Source organism: Stegodyphus dumicola, chromosome 9 (assembly GCF_044657685.1).
Source record: "Stegodyphus dumicola isolate Sdum_Otavi_A_Nest chromosome 9, ASM4465768v1".
Taxonomy (NCBI): Eukaryota; Metazoa; Arthropoda; class Arachnida; order Araneae; family Eresidae; genus Stegodyphus; species Stegodyphus dumicola.
This window is the reverse complement of record NC_140776.1, coordinates 56,968,150-56,995,119: the sequence shown is the minus strand read 5'-3', so window position 1 is coordinate 56,995,119 and position 26,970 is coordinate 56,968,150. Positions and strand designations below refer to the sequence as shown.

At 33.4% G+C, this 26,970-nt stretch overlaps 1 protein-coding gene across 4 annotated transcripts in view; it reads left to right on the top strand.

Moving 5' to 3' along the window:
• LOC118203488 (protein argonaute-4-like) overlaps window positions 1-26,398 on the top strand; it is a 70,200-nt gene extending 43,802 nt beyond the window's left edge. For all 4 annotated transcript variants that reach the window (XM_035375772.2, XM_035375774.2, XM_035375773.2 and 1 more), the window contains exons 2-4: window positions 6,279-6,351; window positions 9,357-12,026; window positions 25,014-26,398. In XM_035375772.2, the coding sequence (XP_035231663.1) occupies window positions 6,318-6,351; window positions 9,357-12,026; window positions 25,014-25,324 (3,015 nt within the window). In that variant the 5' untranslated portion in view covers window positions 6,279-6,317 and the 3' untranslated portion in view covers window positions 25,325-26,398. The remainder of the gene's footprint in view (window positions 1-6,278; window positions 6,352-9,356; window positions 12,027-25,013) is intronic.
• The last annotated feature ends 572 nt before the right edge of the window (window positions 26,399-26,970 follow it).

Sequence of the window (26,970 nt, the reverse complement as noted above, 5' to 3'; positions counted from 1 at the left end):
TATAACATGCAGATGTGCACCTCGTATTTTGGTTGCGATCGGCCGCGCCAAACGTCTATAAATATATTTATATATATATATATTTCCTCTGTTACCCGGCTCAGTGGTCTCAGTTTCTTTACTCGTATATGTTTTTAAATTGTACATTTTTTGCTTTAAAAATGATTGAATTATGTTGTTTTTATCTTCCGGTTAAGGTTTTTATGCCTTTAGTAAATCTATATGCAATATTTTTAGAATTATCAACAATTTTAAAGTTGTTTAAGTGTCGCTAAGCCTTTTTTTATGGCGGCCATTGCTTGTTTACTTTTGAAACAGCAGAGTAGTGGATATGTTGCCAATCTAGAGAAACTTAACTTCGCAACAACAAAGATAACGCCTTCATTTATTATTGCCAATTAAATCATGCTTAATCCTTTCTGGAATTTTTTCGAGGAAATAAGTGTTTAAGATTTACTTCGTAATTTTTAATATCGATATTTTGAGTTTTTATGTATTTTTGTCTTCTCGCGAAGTGAGAACTGAATTAATTGAATGAGAAATACTCAATCGTCTGTGAAAAACTGTTTCTTTTTTGTTTTGTTTGCTTAATTTCGTTTATACATCATTCTAGCTTTATTATAGTATTTGAATAGAACATGTGGCAACGATTAGATAATTCTGTTCTTTAAATGATATAAATTTTGTGCATTATGAGTTATAATATGAACGAAATATAATACTGTTAAGTGAATCTAGCGCCAGAGTGTCGCTATGGTAAACAAATACTAGAATGAATTTTAAAGAATGCATTTATTCTATTGTGGTTTATGCGCTGTCGGCGAAGTAGATTTAATTCAATCCAATAAGTTTAAATGAGATGCAAGAAAAATTGCGTATAATTTAATATTCCGTACAAGGAAGTCATGTAGTGTACACATCAGATTTTTATTCGGCGCGATTCTGATTTGGTTGTGGTTTCCGGTTGTATGTTTTCTTGTGGCAAACCTAGAGGTTCATTTCGGTAACTGTAAGAGCGTGAATTTAGTGTAGCCAGAAGATTTTTTTTTTTAAATTTAATTTTGAAATACTGTGTTTGTTTTAAAAAGTTTTACTGTTTAATATTATTATTATATATATGTTTAATATTATATTTATATAAATATTTGCAGAAGGTTAAGCTGTTGTTGATAAGAGAATGTTGGATTTCAGATGACGTGAAGTTTATAATCTATGAATGTTTTCATTTAATTTTATTTAGTTAATTATTATTTATTTATTTTTTAGTTTTGTTTCTTGCATGTAGAAATCGAATGATGTGGAATATTTAAAGTTTTGAACGAAAGTTGTTTAGTGTGTTGAATTCCACGACGTTGTTTTATCATTTAATCAATTTCATTTACTAATCTGTTTGCACATAATATTCGCTGTTCACCACTGTAATCAAAAATTTGTTATTCTGTTTACGTTTAAAACTCTCTTCGAAGTACTCTGATCTGATAAGTGTATATATTATTTGCAGAATTATTCATCCTAATATTTTATGATGAATTACATAGATAAGACGGCTAGATAAGTACAGAATCGCCTACTTATTTGTTTGACGCTTTTTACAAGAGTAAGAAGAATTGGATTTTTGTCAATTTTCTTTGACTTTTGAAGTGAAAATAGGTCGATGTGTACATACATGGATAAAGTCAAGGGAGTGCGCAATGCCATTTTTGTGCAATTCTGGGATTTTTTTTTAAGCGAAAATAGGTCGATGTATACATGGATACCGAGTATATGCAATTCTTAAAAACGCGCCAAGCTGTGGGCGATTCTGCACTTTTCCCGCTAGGACTATGTTTTTACTTGCAAAGCAGCTGAACTTTGTTTTATTCATCTAATATTTTATCATCTCATTTTACTATTCTGTTTACATAAAATAACTCCGTTTCACTACTGCAAAACTTAAAAGTTACTATTCTGTTTACGTTTAAAAATTACATCTTAGTGCTTTCATTACCGCCAAAAAAAGTCGCCAAATTTTGAAGGCCAAGATAGTTTGGCGCCAACTTACCCCGCTTATGGAATATTAGCCCTTTTATTTTATTTTATTACAGACTCTTGGACAAGTGCCCGATCTTGTGTATGTTTATAACATACGATAATTAAATATATCGTTTCTTGCCAATGCCAACGATTAAGTATTTCGGAGTGCTCATGGTTCTAAACCATGTACCTCCACACATCATAATATCTAAGTAGAGAGCAGAAATAGGGAAATTACATAAATAGTTAGTTTGATGCAAGTTAGAGGTAGGCACATTAGCCCGAGAGAGTTTAAGTACAGAAAAAAAAATCATTAAGACAAAATGTTTTGATTTATTTATTTATTAATTTTTTGTTGTTGTTTATAGTTTTAATTCAAAGGGGCTTTGTCCCTAAAAGACTATTGTTTTCGTTTTGCGATTTTGCGTTGAATCACTATAAATGTCCGTTTTACTTTTCAAACTGTTGCCACCAAATTTTAGAGACCTGCATTATGCACTCTTAAAAAAAAAAAAAAAAAAAAAAAAAAAAAATTCGAAGCACCATGAAGGAAGTGGTTGTTTTTGATGAAAGTGAATATGTGAATAACAACAGATAATAAAATGATTAAAAAACCAAGGTACCTGTTCACGGTTCACAATCACCCATTGAATGTTCAAATTAGTAGTTGGTCGAACCGCTCCTGGCGGCAATGTATGCTTGAATTTGTCCAGGCAAGGAGTGGTAGAAGTTCCTAATGTCATCCTGCGACACATTCTTCCAGGCATTCATAAGTTGTGACTCCAGATCTGCGATATTTTGTGGTGCCCTAATATGGCGGCCTACCATGCCCCAGACATGTTCGATTGGCGAAAGGTCTGGTGACCTTGCTAGCCAAGGAAGAGTATCAACCGCACGGAGACAGTCCAGAGATATGCAAAAGGTATGTGGCCTGGCATTATCTTGTTGGAAAATGGCCCCAGGATGACGTGCCATGAATGGTAATGCAACCGGCCGCAGGATGGTATCAACATATCGTTGAGCTGCTAAAGATAAACGAAGCATGACTAAAGATGACCTGCTGCCATAAGAAATAGCGCCCCACACCATCACACCAGGGGTTATGGCTGTATGCCTTTGTAAAACAAAGGACCGCTAACTGGACCGCTGATTGGGACCGCTGGCCTTATCCTCACCAAACACAAACACGGTGGTCATCTGCTTCAAGAGTGAAGCGGGATTCATTGCTGAACACTATACGATGCCAGTCTGATGGCAGCCATGATGATCCGCTGCGACACCACTCCAGAAGACTCCGCCGATGTTGTGGGGTCAAAGGCAAGCGTCTTAAAGGTCTCTGTGAACGTAACCCCGCCTCAGACAAGCGTCGTGAGATGATGGACGGTATCACGGGAGGTATAGACATGGCTTTAGTGCATTGAATGGTTGACAATGGTACCGTTAGGGTGGTTCGGGCCTGGCGAACAACATAGTAGAAAACAAATCGAGGCTATGGAAAGTAGAATAGAACAGGGATACTATTAATAACTCTGTTTATCTCTTCGAAAATCAAGTTCATTTTGTAAACAGTGCCAACTTTCTGGGTGTCACCTTTAATAAATAGATCGTTCACTTGGACAGCGAACATCAACACTATAAGGGGAAAAACCTTCACTATCATGGAAACTTTATTTTCTATTCTCAGAAAACTCAGGACTCAGCATAACCAAGAAAAAGCGTACTTATACCACCATCATCCGTCCCATCTTTTCTTATGCCTCGCCTGTCTGAGCAAATGCAAAACATAACGAAACTAAAAAATTGCAAACCATCCAAAATAAATTTTTACGACTAATTACTGGAGCACTTTATTTCATCAGGAACAAAAATCTTCATAGAGATCTGAACATCGACTAACCTACCTCAACCATTAAGACCTACCTCAACAAATTGAACGAAGTTCCTACCAAAAAGCCATCCATAACCACTTTGCTGATTTTTCTGAAGTGCTAAACTATGTAATCATCAACGATGATTACTTTGCTCGACCCTTCACAGCTCATGTCTTTAATATATTAAGTAAAAATAGTTAAAACTATCAGACTTTGGATGCTTTTTCCACACAAGTTCCTGATCTGCTTCTTAGTCACTTCATATTTTTCCAAGCGTCGAGCATCAACAGAGTACTGAACGGATAGAGCATCGACCTACAGATCCGCAGATCGTCAATCTGATACTCAGGGGTTAACGACTTTTGGAAATATTAGTCTTTTCAACTTCTACTGTTTTCTCGAACTTAACTACATTATTAGACGTTTTGAAACTGAATCTGCATTTTTCCCGCCACTTGGATTATTGTTATTAAATTTTAAATAGTCTACTCAGCATCCCCCTTTTATCTATGACACCGTCTATTAGAACGTAGCTATATTCATTCTAGACACTGTTATGTACCTTTGAAATTTCTTTCAAGACCATACCAGCAGATTACCAGCTAAGCATAATCAAAGAGGGAAAAGTTCATGTTTTTAAGATAAATACTGAATTATCCCTCGCCCACCGTGACAACGGGTTTCATTACATTCCCCCCCCCTTATTAAAGAGGGTACACGTTTAAATCCCATAACTAAATTTTAAAGATTTTGGAGCATAAAGTTTTGTTTGAAAAATTGTTCTTTGTTCAATGCATTAAAATCATATCTAAAGTTCTATTTTAAAACCGGGTCTTCTTGAACTGAGGAAATAGTTCATTACACAAAATTTTAACGTGTGAATTATTTATTACCCATTTTAGAGTGTTTTAATGTAATACTTTTCCAAACATGAATCAGAATAGATTCCTTTTAATTCTTTTTCTTATATTCCACACCTGTACTTTAATTAAATGGATCGCACTTTTGCTAGTTTACTACTTGATTATTAGTGGTGACGTGGCGTCAATAGCCATTTTTATGTATCTTTTTTATTACCCTTTCTTTCGATTACTCTGGCTTGCCTCTATAGAGTTAAATGGTTTTTATGAGGGAGGAGGATAGAACAGAAGCAGAAGAAAGACCTTTTAGAGAGGTGAGCATTTGTTGCATTTTAAAACAGATAATGACAGTTCTTCTCCAAAAGAAATTGCAAAAGAATTCATCTTTGAATGTCAACATATATATAAATGCGTTGCAATTTTCAAGGTGGACTAAAACATCACGTATTACTAAAAAAAGTATGGCTTGAAAACTTGTATACACTTTAACTTTCCTTTATGATAAGTTCCTTCAATGTATTCTTTATCTTTTACATGGTCCCACCAATGACCGAGTGGTTAAGGCTGCTAAGTACTGAGAGTTTGACACGGGTTTTAATTGCCAGTGAACGGGCTAGCTGCTGACTTCGTGGTTTTCCCCCATGTGTAACGTGAATACGAAACAGTTTTTCTTAGAATGTGCTCCACGAAGACATCCCCTCTCTTAGGCAGATGGCTCTTGTGTGCTTTGTCGTATTCAAATAATCTAACCCATTCAGCCTTTAATACTTAGAATGGATATCTCATTTTTTTTTTTACTTTATATTATTAGCAATCTGTAACTTTATCTGCTCAGAAGAAGAAAAAAGTAAACTCTTATCATAAGAATTCCTGACCACAAAAGTGTGTTCTTTATGTCGGCAGATAAATCAATCATTTTAAGACGACCTAATGTCATCTTGGATATAAAGCGTTAATTTTATCAAACTCGACATCACAAGTAATTCCAAAATGAAACATTACCCTTCTCTTGAATAGAGACATAAAAAAATGATTCAGTTTATGCATAGATATGTTTAATTGCTATCAATGTTGTACAATTAATGTGCCCTTTTTCTCATTTTACTTCAAATAATATTCGTGATAATATACACAATTTTTAATGCATTTGCAAAACTGCCGCCTACATTCCGCGAAATAATCTTTTCCCTTTGCTCTTGTTGTAATGTTGGTTCTGGATTACAAAACAGGTCAGAAATATCTGTTTTCGAAGTTAGTTTTACTTATGTAATATCTGAAAGTGTCATTTATTTATTCTGGTATTCCTATATTGGTTTAGGTTAAACGTTTTAATGGGTTTTAAAAGTATGAAAAATTGATAACATTTGACTCTTTCCACTTACGTAAAATAGCATCGTTAGCATGACAAAAACATATTATATTATCTCGGCCAGATATTGACACGAAATGTTTCGTTTGTTTTAAATATGTGTGTTTGTAAAACACATATTTGCACGAATTTCATTTTGAGCCTTTGTTTCTTTTATAATTTCAGATTTTAAGACCACTGGTGTGATTTATAAGAAGAGCAGAAATGCCTCCAAAAAGAGGAAGAGGAAGAGGACGAGGTAACTAAAATTCGTTACATTTTTTATTGTTTAAACTGTTGGTTTAAAAATGAAAGTTTCTTCAAATTAGTACACGCTAGATCTGTTTATAGCGCAAAAGACTTTTCTAATAATAACCGCTGCCTAAATTTTTCCACAGTCTTATAAATCTACGGTCTGAAAATAACGCAAATCGTTTATAGTGAAAAATGGCTAGTCGGACATTTTCATTGTGCCGTAGTTAAATTAAAATCTAGTGTTATCTTGCTAATATAAAATATTTAAATAGATGAAAAAACATATGAATTTTATTTGAAGTTAGCTATTTAAAAAAAATCTATGAATAGAAAATATGACCTATCAGCACTTCAGAAAAGTTAACATGCTGTTCCAAATTGTCAGTTATATTTCTTACCTGTAACAGAAACTCTATCGAAAGTATAAAGCTTTGTTTTCCATTCGAACAGTATCTTTGCCCACGCTAAGAAACTATAGCCCCCTCTTCCGTGATGTTTAATAGTAATGAATTCTTAATTCTATGCATAGCATATTCAGAGAGTCTAAATTCAGAATTCAGATTTTCTGTGAAAAGCACATTGCTCTGTTCTCAGTTTTGATGCTCTTCATTCTTAAGCTTTCGTTGAGGATAGAGCAAGTGTCATGTTACTATACGTCTTGCATTTAAACCAACATCAGAAACCTGGATCTGGAAACTGGTTTGGTTTGGTTTGTTTTATTTAATTATGGCAACACACACTAAGGCTATCTGCCTAAGGGGAGGGATGCCTTCATGGAGGACTTTCGAAGGCTCGTATACATGTCACACATCGCTAAAACCACAAAAACGGCCATGCAGCCAGCCCGTTTACAGGATTCGAACCTCGGACCGAACTACCAGTGTTCAGCGACTTTACCGCTCGGCCGCTGGTGGGCCGATCTGAAGACTAACCGAGTGCATTGCCTAACAGTACCAAATGTCTACACGTACGGTGCGACGGTATTTGCTTTGCCGCTGATTACCAGCACAGCAACATTGCTACGGCTTACTTCGACGCTGCAACAGAAGAATCACTGCCTACAATGATGGGTTCAACAATGCAAATGGACATATCAGAGACTTGTTATCATTTTCTTTAAAACATCCCCCTTTTATGTACAGCTTATCTAACATAACCCTACCTTCTACCTCTGAAGAGACAGAAAAGCGAGCCAAAGAAAAAAAATTGATGTGGACACCACATAACTTTCTTGTACGAAATATTAATTATACGCATTTTTTGCTGCATTTTATTTAAATTTGTTTTCCAGAATTTCATTAGAGATATATTTTTCCTTCAATATCCCCCTTTTATGTACTTTTCACTTCGCGATAATGCAAAAGTGCATAAATCCTCAAAATACCTTCATTAAAAATTGAAAAATATAGAAAAAATAAATAAATAAAACATCAAATACAGTTCAAATAATTAAAAAACAATTTTTACAATTAAAATTAAAGTTTCTTGCAATTCGGCCAGCAGGCAACAAGGTAAATTTTTCGGTGCACAAAACTGAAAGCTTACTTTTAGTCCCATTCGGCAAAAAGACGCAAAAGTTGGTGCAGAAACTCAATTCACTATTCTGCTATGTTTCAAATGTAAACAAATATGGGTCCTTTGGTAAACAAAAATTAGGCTTAGCCGCACTTTAGGTTATTTACTGGCATTTATAAATTGTTTTAATCAAATATTTAATCAGTGAACTAGTTTTTAAAATTTGTTATTCTGTTACTGATCTGAAGTTATTAAACAAATTAATACAATTAACGAGTTTCAGATTTATCGTTTCTTCCATACCCAAGAAAACAACAAAGACTTTTTATTTAGAATATTGAAAATTTGGTTGCATTTCTATCATAAATTACTTTGTAAACAAACAGACACTTTCAGATTTCATAACTTTTAAATTGTTATTAATTTTACAACTATTGCATGCAAATTAGGTAAAGGTATAAAAACCTTAACTGGAAGATAAGAATAACAGAACTCAATTTTTTAGATGCACAATTTACCAACATAACATATAAGAATAAGAAAAAACTGAGCTCACCGAGCCGAATAACAGAGTGGGTATATATATATATATATATATATATATATATACTTTGGTGCGGCCTATTGCAACCAATGAGGGAAGTGGACAGGTACTTGCTAGAGCAGTCCTATATACAAAACTTCAACGTTCTGAGGCTACTCGTTTTTGAGTTATGCGAGATACGTACGTGCGTATGTACGTACGTACATAAACACGCCACGAAAAAATCTCTTCTGAATTAATTTTAAATCAGTTTTATAATTTATTTTAGGAAAAAGAGTCCTTTATTCTGTCCTTATGTACAGATGTGAAATGAAAACAAAAACATCGTTAAATCGCATTTGGTAGCGGTCAAAATGGATATTTTTGTTGAAATACGACACTGGGAATTTTTCCTGATTACAATATTTCCTTTACTTAGTACAAGGAAGTAAAAAGAATGCTTAGTTAATGCTTAAACTAGCGTTAATGAAACTTATAAACTCATACGAGTATAGAAATTATATAAACTGAAAATTAATTTATAATTAAAAAAATAGTTTTATCTATGAGAACTTTTAAAATTTTAAACTATATTAATCAGGGATAGTTTATATATCACAAATAAAATATCAAAGGCGTAATTAGAGAAAATATTTGAAATTTGCCTGAAGAATTTATACAACAAAAATACATATTTTATACAACAAAAATACATATTTTGATATTTTGTATTCCTAATCTTGGGCTATTAAATCCAGTTAAGATATAAGAATTTGCAATTTAAACACATGCTTTTTTGTTATTTTTTATATCTAGATTTTATTTGCTTAAATTGAGTTCCTTTTTTATCGCAAATTTCTACTAATTACTTACTACAGAATAAAGCTCAATCTAAGACTCTTAAATTTATATTGGAAAAACTGAAATCGTATTGTCGGTAAGTAAGTCTCCCCCGTTTGTTTTTGTTTTAGGCAGAGGTGGTCCGCCTGATAGGCAAGAAGGTCCTCCACCACCTTCATATGAAGAATCACCACATAGACCATCACGAGGTGGAAGGCCACCACGTGAAGATGCTACAAGACACCGTCCTCCATTTGAACGAGAATACGAAGCTCCTTCCTTTAGAGATTCTAGACCATCACGTGAAGAAGCTGTTAGGCAACGTCCACCACCTGAGCCACAGCTTGAAGTTCCTGCGATTCAGCCTTCTCATGAAAAAAGCGAAAAAGCGAGAAAACCTCAGGCTGTAAAACTTGAGGAGCTTGGGATTGAGTTTAAGGAAAAATTAACATTAACAACAGAATTACCAAGACGGCCGGGGGAAGGCCAATTAGGTCGTCGTTTCAGATTGATTTCAAATTGCTATCCAGTTCAGTTACCTAAGGGAAACATTTATCATTATGATGTAGATATTGTAAATAAACGAAATATTTCTGAAACTGGCACTGGAGCTGAAGCTCCCTTAAGTGAAGACAGGAAATATCGTTGTTTAAGCACCAAACGTAACAGGGAAATAGTTAACGTGATGTTAAAGGTTAATGAAAATTTCAGAGGTTTGGTAGCTGCCTATGATGGTCGAAAAAATTTGTATACTAGAAAACCTTTGAATATGAAAACCGTACCTTTGAAATGTGAAGTAGTTATTGAAGACGAAGCTCCAAGTGCTCCATCTGATTCTGGAGTCCTTAGGAGCGATACTTTTGTAGTTGTTATTCAGCCTGTAAGAAAAAGGGATACGAATTCATGTGCCATTAGTTTAGATTCTTTGCACGCTCTTTTTGATGGTCAAGTAACGTCTGTAAATCAAGATGCTATTATGGCGTTAGAAACGGTTCTTCGTCATGGCCCTTGTTTGAGGTATACTCCTGTTGGCCGATCATTTTTTTACCCACCGCACCCAGATGATGTACATCCTCTTGGTGGGGGAAGAGAAATCTGGTTTGGTTATCATCAGAGTTTGCGATTGGGTCAATGGAGACCTATGGTAAATCTTGACGTTACAGCTACTACATTTTATCAGTCAACACCTGTTCTTAACTATATAGCTGACATTCTGAGAACCACCGTGCATAGTTTAAGTCAGATTCCTCAACTGAAAGATGCGGAAATTAAAAGGATTTCAAAAGAATTAAAATCTTTGGAAATCCAGGTGAATCATTTACGTTACAAAAGGAAATATCGCATTTTGAGACTGACCAGAGAAAGTGCTAGTCGTCTATCGTTTTCAATTGCAGATAATGGAAATACTGTCACAATGACCGTGTCTGAATATTTTCAAAGCCAGTATAACAGAAGACTGCGGTATGGTCATCTCCCATGCTTGCAGGTAAATCCTGAAAAAAAGAATATTTATATACCAATTGAGGTTTGTGAAGTAGTGGCAGGTCAACATTGTAGAAAAAAGCTCGAAGATAAACAGAATGCAGAAATGATAAAATTTACTGCTCGAGCCCCTCGTGATAGATTCAATGAAATCAGAGATATTGTAAAAATGGCCGAATATAATAGTGACAGGTTTTTGAAGGAATTTGAAATGACAGTGTATTCTGAGCCATTAAAGCTCGAAGGAAGAATTCTGGAAGCACCAAATGTCCAATACAAAACAGCGCGAAGTCCTGATCCTATAAGAATTAAACCAAAAGATGGTTCTTGGGACATGAGGGATAAGCAATTTTTTCGTGCTGCCGAGGTACAGTCATGGGTATTATTGAGTTTTTCTAATCCCAGGTTTCTTTCTCAAGATATCCTTTCTGACTTTGCAAGATTATTGTGCAAAATTGCTCAAGAGTGTGGTATAATTATAGGCCGACCTTCTTCTATTGACATTATAAATCCTCGATCTGCACGAATCGAGAATGTGCTTAAAAATGTAAAGCAGAAATATAGTGCTGACTTAGCAGTGATAGTTGTTCCCGGTGGAGATAAATCTATTTATGGAGAGATTAAACAAGTAGCAGAAACTATAATTGGGCTTTGTACGCAATGTATAAAAGATGATAATGTCAAAAAATGCAAACCTGCTTTAGCAAGTAACCTTTGTCTGAAAATTAACGCAAAAATGGGTGGCATTAATAATGCTCTAACACCCGGAGAAAAACCTGCTATAATGAGTAAGCCAGTTATTATTATTGGAGCAGATGTTTCTCATCCTGGTCCTTCACAGCGTATAAAACCATCCATTGCTGCGGCTGTTGGCAGCCTGGATGCCCATCCATCAAGGTATGCAGTTACTATCAGAGCTCAGACGAATATAGATGAAAATAAAAAATCTGTTGAAATCATTCTTGATTTGAAAAGTATGGTTTTGGACCTACTGAAGACATTTTATAGAAACACTAAAGGAAAAAAGCCCGAAAAAATTATTTTCTATCGTGATGGTGTTAGTGAAGGTCAGTTTGAGAAGGTTAGAGATCATGAGGTCAAATGTATTAGAGAAGCTTGTATAACTTTAGGAGAAGATTATAAACCTGGAATAACGTTCATTGTTGTTCAGAAACGACATCATACTAGATTTATGCCTGAAGATAGTAGAGATGGAGCAGGAAGAATGAGAAATATACCTCCAGGTACAACTGTGGACACAACTGTAACTCATCCCCTCAATTTCGATTTCTTCCTGTGCAGTCATTTTGGGCTGCAAGGTATGTATACTTCTTCATAATTTCTGAATAATTAATGCACATTTCTCTGGTAAATAGTGATAATATTTGTGGTTTGTATTTTCCTATTTTAGCGGAAAAACTAAACTGAAAAGGTATTTTATATATAAAGAAAATGTTAGAGTTCACAAGTAAATTTTTAAATATGTTTAAATGAGATAAACGATTAAAGACTACATATAATTACTTTAAAGCCATTTCAGAGCTATAATTGTAAATATTTATGAAAGTGGACAAGAAATCCTATATATTAAAAACTAATTAAACTCAACAGCTGTTTCAATGTAAATTAATAATATATGTGTTGCTTTTCACGTAAACTAAAAAAGGAGAGCTGATGCTTTAATCATTAATAACTAAACATTGAATAAGTTATGTTCTTAAGGGATTGCAGTTAGCTTGCATTTTTATTTAAAAGTAGTTATGTTGTGTTTGAAGCTTTTCCGAAATAGGTATGTTTCACTCCAGATGCGAACTAAAGCAAACTCAATAAACTCAGACTCAGTTTCGGGAAATTTTTAGCTGGGTTATTTATATCTTTAATTATTTATTATTTAGATTTATTATAATTATAATTATTTAGATTGTAAGGATCTTAAGTTTTACTAACGTTTATTTTATGTTAAATCTTTACTATCACTTCTTATTTTTTACTTCCGGCCAGAATTAAAAGCTTTTAACTTATTTATGCAAATTTGTCTTGCTAACGCCAAGTACTTAAGTTGTGGCTTTTTGCCAAGCAAGAGAGAGGAAGGAGCTATTAGAAGCAGGCAGCTTGCCATAGTAGTTTTACTCGGTTGCTGGTTGCCTTCAAGGCCAGAGGTTTAATCCTCTTGATAATTTTAAACGTATCGTAGTTTTAGCAGCTTTCTGTACTACATACGGCTTTTTGTTAATTTACGGCCAATCTTGGAGTTAAGCACTTGTTTATTAATCCAAAGTTAGTTTAGTTAGAGTTTAGTTAATATTTTTATATTCTTACGTTCAGACCACAAGTGGTTGGTCTCTGTATTCTGAAGTTCCGGAAATCATTGTAAAGATAGAAAAAATAAAGGGTTTCGTATACCCTTCCTATGTGTATTGTCTACTTCACAATTTATTGAACATAGCTTGAGTAAGCTCCTTGTTCCGAGTCAGGACAGTTAATGTTTCCAAAGCAAGTAAGGAGGAACACAGAACCTGATAAGATCTTTTAAATCATATTTAATTGTATAATTCTCCAACCGATGAAACTAACCAGAGTTTCATATTAAGGACCATTCTCTATATTATTTTATGTAAACTTAAAGCAAATTAATATTTTTTTTTATTTAAGTTTAAGGTTTAGAAAACGGAGCTTTCTGCATATCAACTATCCATCTTTTCTCTACTTTTAGGTAATGTTAAAACTAATACCTCACTGCAGTAAATTTTGAATATTGTTTATTCAAATGAACTTTCCGTATTTTTTATACCATCACATAATGTACAGAATGATTGCTTTCAAATCATTACTGCGAAAGAAATGCCGTTCAAAAAAACCATCACAATTTTTGTATAATAAAATAAGGCTCTTGAAGATAGTATTGTAACTTCAGAGAAGTGATAAATATTTTTAATGAATGATATTTTAATTATTTATGTAAATATACACTGAGGTGGTTTTTCTGTCATCAGTATTTGTAGTCTTAAATGGTTACTATATATAAACTTCCATAGCTAGTGTATCAAACATTTTAAACGTATTAAGTACCTGGTTAAATAAAATAAATAGATATTTCACCTCATTTCATCGGCTTCTACCTTTCGAAAAATGTTTGGCAGACGTTGGAGCGCATATGTTGCTACTCTGCTCTTAACTTACAGTGCTTTAGGAATATTTATACTAAATATTGCATTACGAGCGTGTGTCTGATTTAAAACAGGCAGTACTTCTTCAGAATTATTTGCGGCAGTATCTTGGAATACAATTATTAATTTACTTGATTCGAACAACAAAGACAAAAAATTTGGGGGAAATTCATTTATAAAAAAAAATTTCTTCAAAAAGCATTGCATAGAAGAACACTTCCAAATAGCTTCAAGATAAAAGGATTATAGTTTCTTCAAAGAATGCAACTGCTAAACTGTTTAATTATATACCATGAAGTCCTCAGTCTTAACACATATGTTACTTTACTATTGTTATTGGTATTACTATTTATGGACCGGCTATTACTTTGAAAATTTAGTTAATTCTCTATACTCCCAAAAGAGATGATGAACCAGAACTCTTTAGAATCAAAACGTAATGGGAAATCAATTTCAACCGAACTCTTTGCAGATGATGTCTTATAGAAGATAATTTATATGGTAATAATATCCTCATGGCAGAAGAGCTTGACTGTATAAAAATTAAAAGAAAGAACTCTGCACAACTTTTCTATTTTAAGTCTGAAAGCGTGGTAAACTGCGGAGATCATTTATCAAATTATTGGACATTTTTTGAAAATTTTAAATGACAATCAAAGTTTTATTAACTTTCATAAAAGTATATTCCTGGTTAGCATCTTTGAATGTCATATTCTTTTGAAATATATTAACAAACATTATGAATAAAAATTAAAATTGCTCCAGCCAGTAATTTTTAATTACATTCCTGATGCTAATATTTTATATTTTGCGACATTATGATCGATCAGTCACAAATAAATTTATAGAAACATCCAGCAAGTAGAAAAAGATGAAAATAAAAGTTGCTCTTGGCGAAAATTTTGGTAGCACTTAATTTCTTATAATATTTCTTTAAAATATAAAATTTCTTATGAATAAATTTTCTTCACATAAAACATCATTAAAAGAATTAAAAACACTGATAAGATGCGCTGTCACTCCTGTGCTTTTGGTTCATAGCTCTGTACACCGATATCTCATGGCACTACCATTCAACGAGCGGGTAAAGACAACTAAATACTGATAAGTTCGTCTTGGTTTCGAATCCAGGCGAATGGGTTGCTGCATGAATAAATTTCATGGTTTTCCACCCCTGTTACATGAATATGAGCTAATTTCCCTCAGAAACTTCTCCACGAAGCCATCCCTTATTTTAGACGGATGAAACTCGAGTGCTTTGCCATATTCAAATATTAAACCAAACCGATAGCTTATTATTAAATAAATATTATTAAATAAATATGAATGTTACTTAGAATTTAACCTCGTACTGTTAAATACACTGTTTCGTTTCACATGAAACTCTTTTATAACTATGCAGAATCTGGGGTGAAATCTGTGAGACCAAGGTGTGCTTCATGGCAGAGCTAAAAGTGTGAATAATTTTAGCATTTTTCACAGTAGTACAATGGTAAAGCAACCTATGTATTAGCATGAAACTTTTATACTTTGCGAAAAGTACTCTTACTGTGATGACAAGGTTTTCCATTGCAGAGTTAAAATAGATAGTTTCAGTATATATTGTATACACAAAAGTCTTCAACCAGTTTTTTTTTTTTTTACTTTCGCAACCGTTGGTCGCCGACATGTACTTCCCGTTAGAAAAACTTTTTGAATGACGCAAAGATTTGTGTTTTGTCATTTTTACCTTTAAAAAGATCAGTTTTATAAAACTTACAAAATCTAACTTTTTATACGGTTTTTCAGCCTCTATAATTTAGGGTATTATTTTGATAGTCAGATTCGTAATTTTGACAAAAACAACTTCTTTAAATTTAAAAATGCCAAAACAAGAATCTTAGCATAATTTGAAACGTTGAATAATTTGAAACCATCTGCGTAGATATTTTTTAGATACAGCACTCCTGCGTTTATGGTGCAGATATATGGAAATCGTTCTGCTGGATGGATGCTGTGGATATTGAGTTTGGTCTCATAGTCAAGAGTTGATATAGTGATTCAGTGAGGGAATTACATCTTGCCGTAGGCTTAGTAATCTAGAACTCACGGCCTTTTCTTCATTAATATCATGGGTGTGGTGTATTGAATAGGTAATGTAGTATGATCACTCAAGGCGGTATCCTGTTCCATTATAAAATCCTGAATTGAGCTAGATGCATTAAATAGGTAATGTAGTTATGACTACTCAATGTGGTGTTCTTTTCCACTATCTAGTAGTGGATTGTATCAGATACGTCTTGCGACGCTAGTATAACGTCCTAGCTCGTGCAGTTATAAAAGTAGGAGAAGAATTTTGGGTGTTTAAAATGGTTAGTGTTTTTATGTAGGCGAACTGAAGAAGTTCTGAGCCTTTTCATTCCTTTATGGATTCATTCTAGGCGTTTGGCATTTTCATCTCCTCTGCTCTGAAGAAAAATTTGGGTGCTTGAGAAAAGTTTTGTGCACTAAGGTCTGTAATTGCTTCCGCAAAGTCTCCATGAGAAAATGTAGACTGAGTGGTGGAGTGGTATGAAAGAAAGCAGTTGGATAAGCTAGTAAATTTATCATTTTTTGTAGTGTGGTTACTGTAAAACGGCAAGGCAAATACCTTTAGTCCCCATGTACTGCACTTCCAAATGAGTTGTTGTTCCAGAGCATTGCAAGCTTGTTTATAGAAACTTCATTCCGTATGGTCTTGTGATGCTTTCTTTTTGCCTTTTGAGGCCGTGATCTTGTAACTGAGTACTTCGCTGTAGGTTAACATTTTCCCTCTTAAGCAGCGTGTTCAATGATATCCTGGCCTATATTGTTGTGCTCATAGTTTATGGAATGCTTTATCTTCTGGGTACAGTCTCTATAATCATGTTTTCAATAGACTGAGCAGGCTGTTGGAGTTCTGTAATTGCTGCTCGCATCAAAAAGACCTTGACAATTGAAATAGCTGGAAATCCCGTGAAAACGTTTAACTGAACAGGAATAAAATATCAGGAGATTTTCGACGGAAGAGTGGATGGTCCTCTGTTGTACAACGTAATATCTACTGTAGCCACCTTTTCGATGTTCTTAGAATATTATATTTTGGTCTCTTTCAGGAGTACTCGAGTATCTGTAGAACCTTCATTACATTTGTAGTTGTTATATTAAGGGGAGCGTTGTGAATTATGACTACTTCTCGTTTGGTCTGTGGAAATTTTGCTTGAATTGAGGATTTAAGAGATTCTTCTAGTTTGACGACTTTTTGAAGAGTCTTGGCCCGCTTTCTCCTCTTAGTAAATAAGAAGTTTCTTAGAGCGCGTTGGTCTAACTGCGAATTTTTTATATATCCAAGGTTGTTAACTTAACTTTATTCAGAAGTTGGTTCTGAGTCTGTCGTATAATATGTTTTGAATTCACTGGTTTTGGTCAATAGAATGTCATCCTTAAGTGCTGGGATGTGCCGGAGAATGAAGAATGTCTGTTACACGTAGTGAGCTTCCGTATTCTGTAAAGGGTTTGTTCCTGTTGCATGTCGTTACTGCATGCTAAACAATAGGAATGGGGTTTGATTGAAGAATTTCCTACATTGATACATTCAGTAAATTTAGTTCGCCAGTCTACAGTTAGTCTGGTGTTATGCTTGAATATGCTTCTGTTTCTTTTTTCCTCTTTCTCTACTGAGTTGGTACTTCTGATATATATTCAGTCAGAAGCTGATTAACTGGATTCATAGCTGTTCATTTCATGTTGCTGTGCAGATGAAGACAAACCAACATACGTCTTATAAAACTACTTTATTCGTGCTTGTTAGATCCACATGGTAACGATACCATCATTTCGAATCGTGCAAAACGCTTGAGTGATACTTGCACACGAAAATTCATCTTGCTAAATTAAAATTGTAAATAAAGTTTTAAAAGTTTTAATTTAGATATTAGAGAGCAAACATCTTTAAAAAGGGTAAAACGAATGTGGTTGAAAAAGTCTTGGATTTTTAAGATAAATCGGAAATTATGTACTTTTGTGGTGTTGGTCGCAATAAAATTGTATGTTTATTATGGATTTAGGGAACATCAGTTCATAAAGAATAAATTTATGTCTTCCCAATTAAGTTAAGAACCTGACTGGCCAATAAGCATCTATAATCCGTCATAAGATAGTTTCCAGTAAATTTTTTCTAAGGCTATGAGCTTTATTAGAATCGAAACTGAGCTACGTTGTAAAAAATAACGAAGTTTATAATTATTTACTTATAAACATCTGTACGTTTTTGTATGCATAAAAACAATTCAAAAAATAAAAGGAAGAGAGTAGATTATCGTTATTTATGCTCAAGCTTTGTTCTTCTTGGAAAGTTTTCCCTAAAAACTTGGAAAGCGTTCATTATTTGTTTAAGTTAAAAATACGTTATTTAATGCTTTGTTCAAAATATTCGAATTATTTGGAAGAAATGCCAGTTTGAAAATTTAATATTTAGCTGTTGATACGTTTGAATTATAAAATGTAAGGAATTTCCTGCAGATTTCAGAAAGAAAGTAAATATAAATTTGAATTTTTACATTGTATTATTATTATTATTATTATTATTATTGATTATGGGTGTTTCGATAAATATTTAGGCTTTGAAATTTAAAATCAGCTCAAATTAAAATCAAAAATTTTACTTTGCCTTGAAAATTCATTTTGTTAAAAAGCAAATCCGGCTCGTTGGGTGCTTTCAGATCGTCCGTTTGGTGGGCATGCAGCAATTTGAGACTACTGCCATATAAAATTAAACTTGTGCGAAGTCGGTAGGATTTATTTGCATTGCTACAGAACGTACATAAAATGGTCTTTATAAAAGACAAAATTTAAACTTCAGAAATGAATTTGCCATGTACACTGAACATTCATTTGTATTGTATACACTGTAAAACATTTAGTCAGAACTTAACGAAAAACACTGTTTTTAGAATGAATCAGAAAGAAAGTAAATTTGGAGTAAAATATTATAAAAGGCAATACGTAAGAGATTAGCTAGAAATGTTTTGGCTGAGAAACAGTTAAGAAAATGTAATTTCTTCAGAGCTCGAGAAATGGCTACGCTTGAATTGTATTGTTATTAATACATTTAAAAGGGATTAGAAGATTTATGCAAAACCTCTTCTTCTATGTGACCTCATTTATGGCGCTTAAAAGCAGAAAAAAAAACTGATACTATTTGAAAGAGTCTTCTGATTACTTTTTTCCTACATTTAGCAAGGCATGACTAATTTTTCCAAGATTTTTGCTCACAAAATTCTTGATTACTGTGCATTGATTACGATTTGTTTCACATTAATATGATATAAGAACGTATTTGACAACTGTAATTAAGCTGTGTAAAATTGAAGTACGCATGTGAAAGTTATAAAGAAGAAATTGAAATAAATCTAGGAATATCCACTAATGGCTCTTCATAAGAAACTGGGCCTTTAACGTTGAACGGTAAAATTTAAACAGGGGGAGTTCGACCCGGTTTCAAATCTCTGCAAAAAGACTAGCAGCGTAGAAACATTCGCAGTTTCCTGCATGCATACCATTCGCATACCTTCGAGGGAGCCAGTTTTCCCTGAAAGGCCATTCACGAAGGCAGCCTTTCCCTTAGACGTAGCCTTCACGTATTTTGCTGTAATTTAAATAATTCAACTAGTCATAAGAAACTGGTGCACATTGGTAGGCAAGTGGATAAATTTGCTGAACGCTCGTCGTTCGACATGGGTTCGAATCCTGGCAAGCTGTCTAGCTCTTTTTGTTTTTTCTGTGTAAAAAGAATAGAAATTAGTTTCCCGTATAGTGTCCCCCATAAAAGTATAAAAGTATTGGGTTATAAGATCTTTCGAAGTCAGGAAACATCAAACATCCATTGTGCCCTCGTATGGATTCGAACTGTGGAGCTTCCAACTACTAATTGAATACGCTGTAATGTATTTTGCAGTAATTTACAAAACAGACAATCTTCTTAGTAGAACATATATTTTATTTCTAGTTCTCGGTGAAAGACAAATTTTATAAAATTCTTAAGTGGCAAAATTTTAATACTACTCCTAGCTGCAAAATCTTCAGAATACTAAATCATTTTAACAATATCTCTCGTTGCTGAGTAACGGTTTGATATAAATATGGCGTTGCCACTTCAACAATAATTATATTTATTTATTAAATAACAAGATATTACAACCTCTCCCCCCTCCAGATAAACTTTAACTTATATTTTTATAAATTAAAGTTTACAGTTTTTAAAACAATAATATCAGCACAACACAGAATTAAAGTATAAGCATTTAAAGGAGAATTAAACAAGAAATAACATAATAACATATACTGAAGAAGAGAGGAAGGAACAAAATATTTTTCTTATCTATATAGAGAAACAAATTATTTAATCAGGCCAGGGAGTACGACTTAATGCGTCTACATTTTTATGGTTTTTACCACTTCGATGAACGATCGTGTAATTGTAAGGTTGTAGTACCAGTGCCCATCTCATAAGTCGTGGATTTAGACTCACATTATTTTTGAGCCAAACTAAGGGATTATGATCGGTCATGATGAGGAATTTAGTATGCCCGTCTAAATAACATTGAAGTTTCTTTACAGCAAATATTATGGCGGCGCATTCCTTTTCTGTGATACAGTACTTTTTTTCAGTTTCTGTAAACTTCTTACTGAGGTATAATACTGGATGTTCATTGTCTCGTTCATCTTTTTGAGCTAAAATGACACCCATACCAGAGTCTGAAACATCAATTTGCAAAATAAACTCCTTATTGAAATCAGGCGAGTGTGACAAAGGCTTTTGTGGCAGTTTTGCTTCTTCAACAACTAGCTCTTGTCTGTTTAGTTTCTTTAAAAACTTCTCTTTGACTTGCATTCTCATTGAATGTGGCAACTTTGAGTATCCTTTATCATATTTGTGCTTCTTTGCTAAGTTTTCTGACGCGTGCATAGATATTCTGAACGTATTTTTAATTTCTTAGCTTTAGAAGCACCTTCATGAGTTCTTTTGTCAGGAATTATTTTATCTGCTGTTAACAAACTGTCAAACACAACTTTGCTTTTTGGAGAAGAAGGAACTGGGGAACTTGTAGGAGAATACTCATACACACTATCCACAGAAGATGAATCAGCAGGTAAATAAGGTGAGTCAACATCCATATCAATAATTTCAGTTTTCTCATCAGTAGATGAACGCTTAGATTGTGTGTCTGATTTCTGTGAAGCATTGACAGAGGCTTGACACTTAGAAGGGTGCATATTGACCAAATTATTCTGAGTTTTAGCACTATTATTTGTTTGGTTCTGCATCAAAGTTGTGTAGTTCTGCATTTGATCCCTATATTTTTCAGGAATAACAATTACTTCATTTTCATTTCCATTTTTATCTAATTTCTTTTTCATCAACAGCTCGCTCTCCTTTACTTTGAAATCATTTGTCTTGCTGGAATTTTCATTTTTAGCTTCCTTAAGTAATGACGTTAGATCTCTGCTTTGATGCTGAGATTCAATTAATTCCTTTGAATTAACATTAATCACTTTCTTAATTTCCTTGTCTTCCTCATCAGCTTGCGGTAAAATATCTTCGTCAGTTTCAATAAACTTCACTTCTTCTAGTTTCTCCATTTCAATTTCTCTGCTTCGGTCATCTTCATGAGATCTTTTTACTTGAGATCGTGTCAAAACCGCATTTATTTTTTCTAAATTTAAGAATGATTTATTTTTGAACAATTGTGCAGTTTTGTTACCCAATACATATCTTCCGGGATCATTTGTAACAACAGCTGCCTTTGTCTTTATATTACCAAGCTCGCAATTAATTTCAACTTCCGCTAACGGTAGACATACTAAATGGTCATTTAAAAGATATTGTACCCAGACATGTTCTCCAGTCATTTTTGCGTTATCTATGTATTTCCGAGAAATAACATCAACAGTGGCTCCTGTGTCTCGAAGAATAGGCATTTCATACCCATTCACTAAACTGTTAATTGTATATGTCTCTAACAAATCATCATTTGAAGATACGCAATTTACCTTTTCATTTGGTTTTAAGCGAGGACACTGAGGCTTAAAATGTTCATATGATCCACACTCGAAACAACGTGGTCGATATCTTTTGTCATATAAATTTTCTTGGTTTTCGTTTTGGAACTGATTCCTTTGCTGATGATCTTTCTTGTATTTTGAATCATCCCATCTATCAGAATGCTTAAAATGAGGCGGATGCTCTATTTTTTTCACAAAATTATCATAACGCAGTTTAAATGATTCTTTGTTAAATTTCTCAGTCTGATTGGTAGAAAATTTCGGTTTTATTGTTTTTCTGACATCTTCAAAATTTTCAATTTTCTTAACCATCTCAGTAGGTGAAATTATGGTTGTCCATTGATCCATAAAATGTTATTTGAAATCAGGAGAAGTACGCTTTTTTATTTGATCAACCAGCATGAGATCTTTTAGCTGTTCAAAAGTTTTAATGTTTAATCCGTTAAGCCATCCTTCTAAATAATTCTTTAATTCATAGTAGAAATCATACCAAGTACTTTCAGTAGATTTTTGGTGTTTATTAAATAGTTGTCGAAATTTTTCCGCAGTCAATTTAAATCGTTGTAACAGTAAAGTTTTTACATATTCATACTTTTTCGCTTCCTCTTCTGGTTCTCTAGCAATAAGCTGAACAATGTCAGGAGGCAGTAATGAAATAAGTTGAGTCACTTGATTTTCAGCAGGTATATTCATTATTTTAGCTTGACGCTCAAATAACACCAGGAATAAACTTATTTCATCTTCTTTAGGGTTGAAACGTGGCATGACATCGTGAATTCTGATTTTTAAAGGCTGCTCAGGTAACTGCGTAGTTTCTGCCGGCTGTGCTGTGGCAGCCATTGCTTCCAGATGAAGTTTCTGTAGCTCAGCTCAAAGGCTCTAATTCGCTCTTCTCTTTCACGCTCTTCTTTTCTTTCCCTTTCTTCTCTTTCGCGTTCCTTTTCTCTTTCTTCTCTTTCGCGTTCTTTTTCTTTTTCTTCCCTTTCGCGTTCTTCTCTTCTTTCTCTTTCTTCTCTTTCACGTTCTTTTTCTCTTTCTTCTCTTTCGCGTTCTTTTTCTCTTTCTTCTCTTTCACGTTCCTTTTCTCTTTCTCTTTCTTTTCTTTCACATTCTTCTTTTCGTTCCCTTTCTTCTCTAATTGCAGCCAGTAGTTCTCGAGTAAACTCCTCATCATAATCGGGACTTTCAGTAATCAGTTTATGCAATTGAGCAATCTTAAATTCAGGTTTCACGGTTAAACCTAACTCTTCTGCTAGTACTTTTAAATCCTGTTTTTCACTCCTAGCTAAGAATGACATGTTGACACAAGTTACTTTTAATAGGCTTCCTTTTGAAATTCAATCTAAAGGCTCGTACTTGTATTAAAAATATATAATTTCTGGCGAGATTTAATTTCTCGAATACGAAATTCACACTAACCAATTGGAGAGAATTATTTAAACAACTTTGCCAGGTTGGCACAAAATAATTTAATACTACGTCGGGTTGACGTTTTAACTCACTATTCACAAGCCTCGTTAGCTATAACTATATAAACACCTTTGCCAGTTAGGCAATACAATGGAATTTTACCAACGTCAGTTTGACGATTTTACTATCTATCTCCACGGCTGGTTGGCGATAACAAAAACAATTTTTGCCAGTTTGGCAATACAACTTTTAGAATATACAATCTGTAATACGTCGGGATGACGTTACTATCTACCACACGCCTGGATGGCGAGAACTTAAACTTTGCCAATTCTGCAGTATAATCAATTCACTCTACGTCAGTTTGACGTTATTACTTATTTTCACGCGCCTGCTTGGCAACAAATTCAAAAACTCAGCTAGCAGTTCTTTTTTTTTTTCTTTTTTTATAAATGCCGGGATGGCTTACACATATCAATTATCAACATAAAATTTCAATACAAATAAAAGTAAAGCATAAATAATAATTTCAAAATACTTCTTTACCACGAATATCAATTATAAATTTAAGCTGAATATTTTTAGTGTCAGTTATTTTAAACAAAATCTTACACGATAAACTATAATTCTGAAACAAAGTATTAAAATTCAATAAAATCTTTTTTTAAGAAAACCAAAAGTTAATCTTATCTTCAGAGATCAGCAGTATCCTATTTTTGACAGTTTTTTGCTCGGACGCAAGTTACAGAAGCACAGAAGATAATCTTTGAATGATCCGCTTCAAATCTGGCTTTAAAACGGCAGACTTCTTACATCCATTTATCCTTGAAATAAACAAACTTCGCAATTAGTATTAGCAAACTTGTTGTAAAAAGTTCAGTAAATTTCTGGGATTAGGAGACCAGCACCATCGATATTGATAATTGCACTCCTAATTTCCAGTATCTCGGTGGAACCTCCAATTTATTAATTAATGACTGTAATGTATTTTGCAGTAATTTACAAAACAGACAATCTTCTTAGTAGAACATATATTTTATTTCTAGTTCTCGGTGAAAGACAAATTTTATAAAATTCTTAAGTGGCAAAATTTTAATACTACTCCTAGCTGCAAAATCTTCAGAATACTAAATCATTTTAACAATATCTCTCGTTGCTGAGTAACGGTTTGATATAAATATGGCGTTGCCACTTCAACAATAATTATATTTATTTATTAAATAACAAGATATTACAACGCTAACCACTTACGGCCCGACAGCACGCCCGAAAGTATGCGAAAATTACAATCAATGCATCCCTTCCTTTATGGCAGATAGCACTTGTGTACTTTGCCTTAAACAAACTCTTAAAAATTTGTGCCATTTGTCACATTAATAGAAAGGACACCATTTAAGGCTTTTACTACCTTGTACAGAAATTTAATTAACCTATTATGCATTTCAGCCTGCTTAGAAGGAGTTTCACGCGCTATTTCAAAATACTAAAATACTATTATTAAGATATCACTTAGTAAGCATTTGCAATTATTTAGCATTTTAATAGAAAATAAATATGCTAAATTTTTGTCTAGGAAAGAAAAAAAAATATACTTGATGCTTGATTTGAAATGCATTACGTTCATTGATTTCCTCCCTTATGTTAAAGTTTTTATTTGTTTTCTCTTAGGCACAAGTAGGCCATGCCATTATACTGTTATTGAAGATGACAACAATTTTACTGCAGATGATCTCCAGAAGTTAACATATTATTTGTGCCACACTTACGTAAGATGCACCAAAAGCGTATCAGCACCAGCTCCTGTGCAGTACGCACATTTAGCAGCGTATCGTGCATTACAACATCTTGCTACGAGGGTCGAGGAGTCTACAACTAGCAGTGATACATCAGCTGCTGATGCATATCATCCTTTGCCAATGGCAGTTTTAAACGCGATAAGGGTCGTTGATATATTTCGTGATGCTATGTATTATGTTTAAAATAATATATTTTTATATTAGCAACATGGTAATACGTAAAATAATATTTGCGGGTGTATCTCATGATCACTAATATGGCTGCTCAGTAGTAACCTTCAGATGCCATTGTGTGTTCCCCGCTTCACGTGGCAATTAGTGAAAATTCAACTGATGATCACTACTATAAATAACCATAAAATAAACCATTAATTTTAAGAATACTCTATGAATTTAAAGAACATAACCATGAATTTTACATAAAATATATTTTAAGTATAAAATAAGACTCATGTCTGAAGTTGCATCGCGAAAAGTAAAAGCGTGAGTTAGACTGCTGCATATTACTCAAATTAATAATGTTTTCTCATTAAGATTTGGTTGCATGACACGTATGTGATATACTCGAAACTCTTTTAAATGAGTTTTTTTATACTGCCAGCGTAAATCGAAATATTTCTTTATCAAAACAAAAAATAAAATTTCTTTTAAATTCTTTTCTTTTTTATCACTGCCTTTTTATGCACAAATTTCTTCATATCAATTGTTATAATATCTGTCATTTCACGTCATTATATTTTTAAGCAAAAAATAACATATACATACTTTTCGGCTACGCTACTGTATGTAACATAACATACATTCCTTAGTTAAATATCTCATATATATATATGCATATGCATCTCATGATCAATCTCAAAATAAATCTGTCTTATACTATTCGAAATTTTTCTAATTCATATAGTGTTATACTGTTTCGAATATTTTAATGCCTTTGACAAAACTCTCTGAAGCATTTCACAACTGAATGTTTTCATTTAGAATGTTTAGTTGTAGAAGTTTAATGTTTTTATTTAGAATGTTTAGATGTGGAAAGTGAATGTTTTTATTTAGAATATTTAGATGTAGAGACAATGTGTTAAGATTATAGTAGGAAAAATACACAAAAATACTTTTGTTTCAATGTCTTATTAGAGATGTAGTATGAAAATGATTTATAGTTTTTTTTTAAATATACCAATATGTTATCTATTTTTGTTTCAGTTTGTATTTTCAATTTTTATACATTTGGTGCATAATAAAAATATATCTTTTGTATGTAATGTTATTATTTCTCGGCTGTGTGTAAAATGTATTTTTGTTGAGCTTTTTGTTAGTGGAATTTTGTACAAAATAGTAAAACAAAAGTATGCTGAATAGTGTTTTAACTGTGAGAATATCATTACACCATGTTTTTCACGAGAAAAATTAGTGTCTGTGAATAAACTTCCTTTTAAATGACTGGTTCGGAAGAACCGTGTTTCCACCAGATTCATTAACTATATCCTTAAATTTCTGTTAAAAAGCTTTTAGAAAAACATATTGTTACTTTTTTATTCTTCTGACACCAGTTGTTGCGTTTTTCTTTTCCTTCACGTTCATACTGGGTTCGTAGATTTGGAGTGAATGACGACGACACTTGATGAATTATCGAAACACACTTTATTCAGCCAATATTAATCAGGACAGCTACAAAACACTTTTACAGTAGTCGAAGATCTACAATAAACTCGCTGGAACAATCAGCGACACAGCCTTCACACTGTCAGGCTATCACGGTTGGAGACAGCTTCACCGCAAAGCATCAGAGTACAGCTTCTGACTCTGCTTGGTCGTTCTTGGAACTCCAC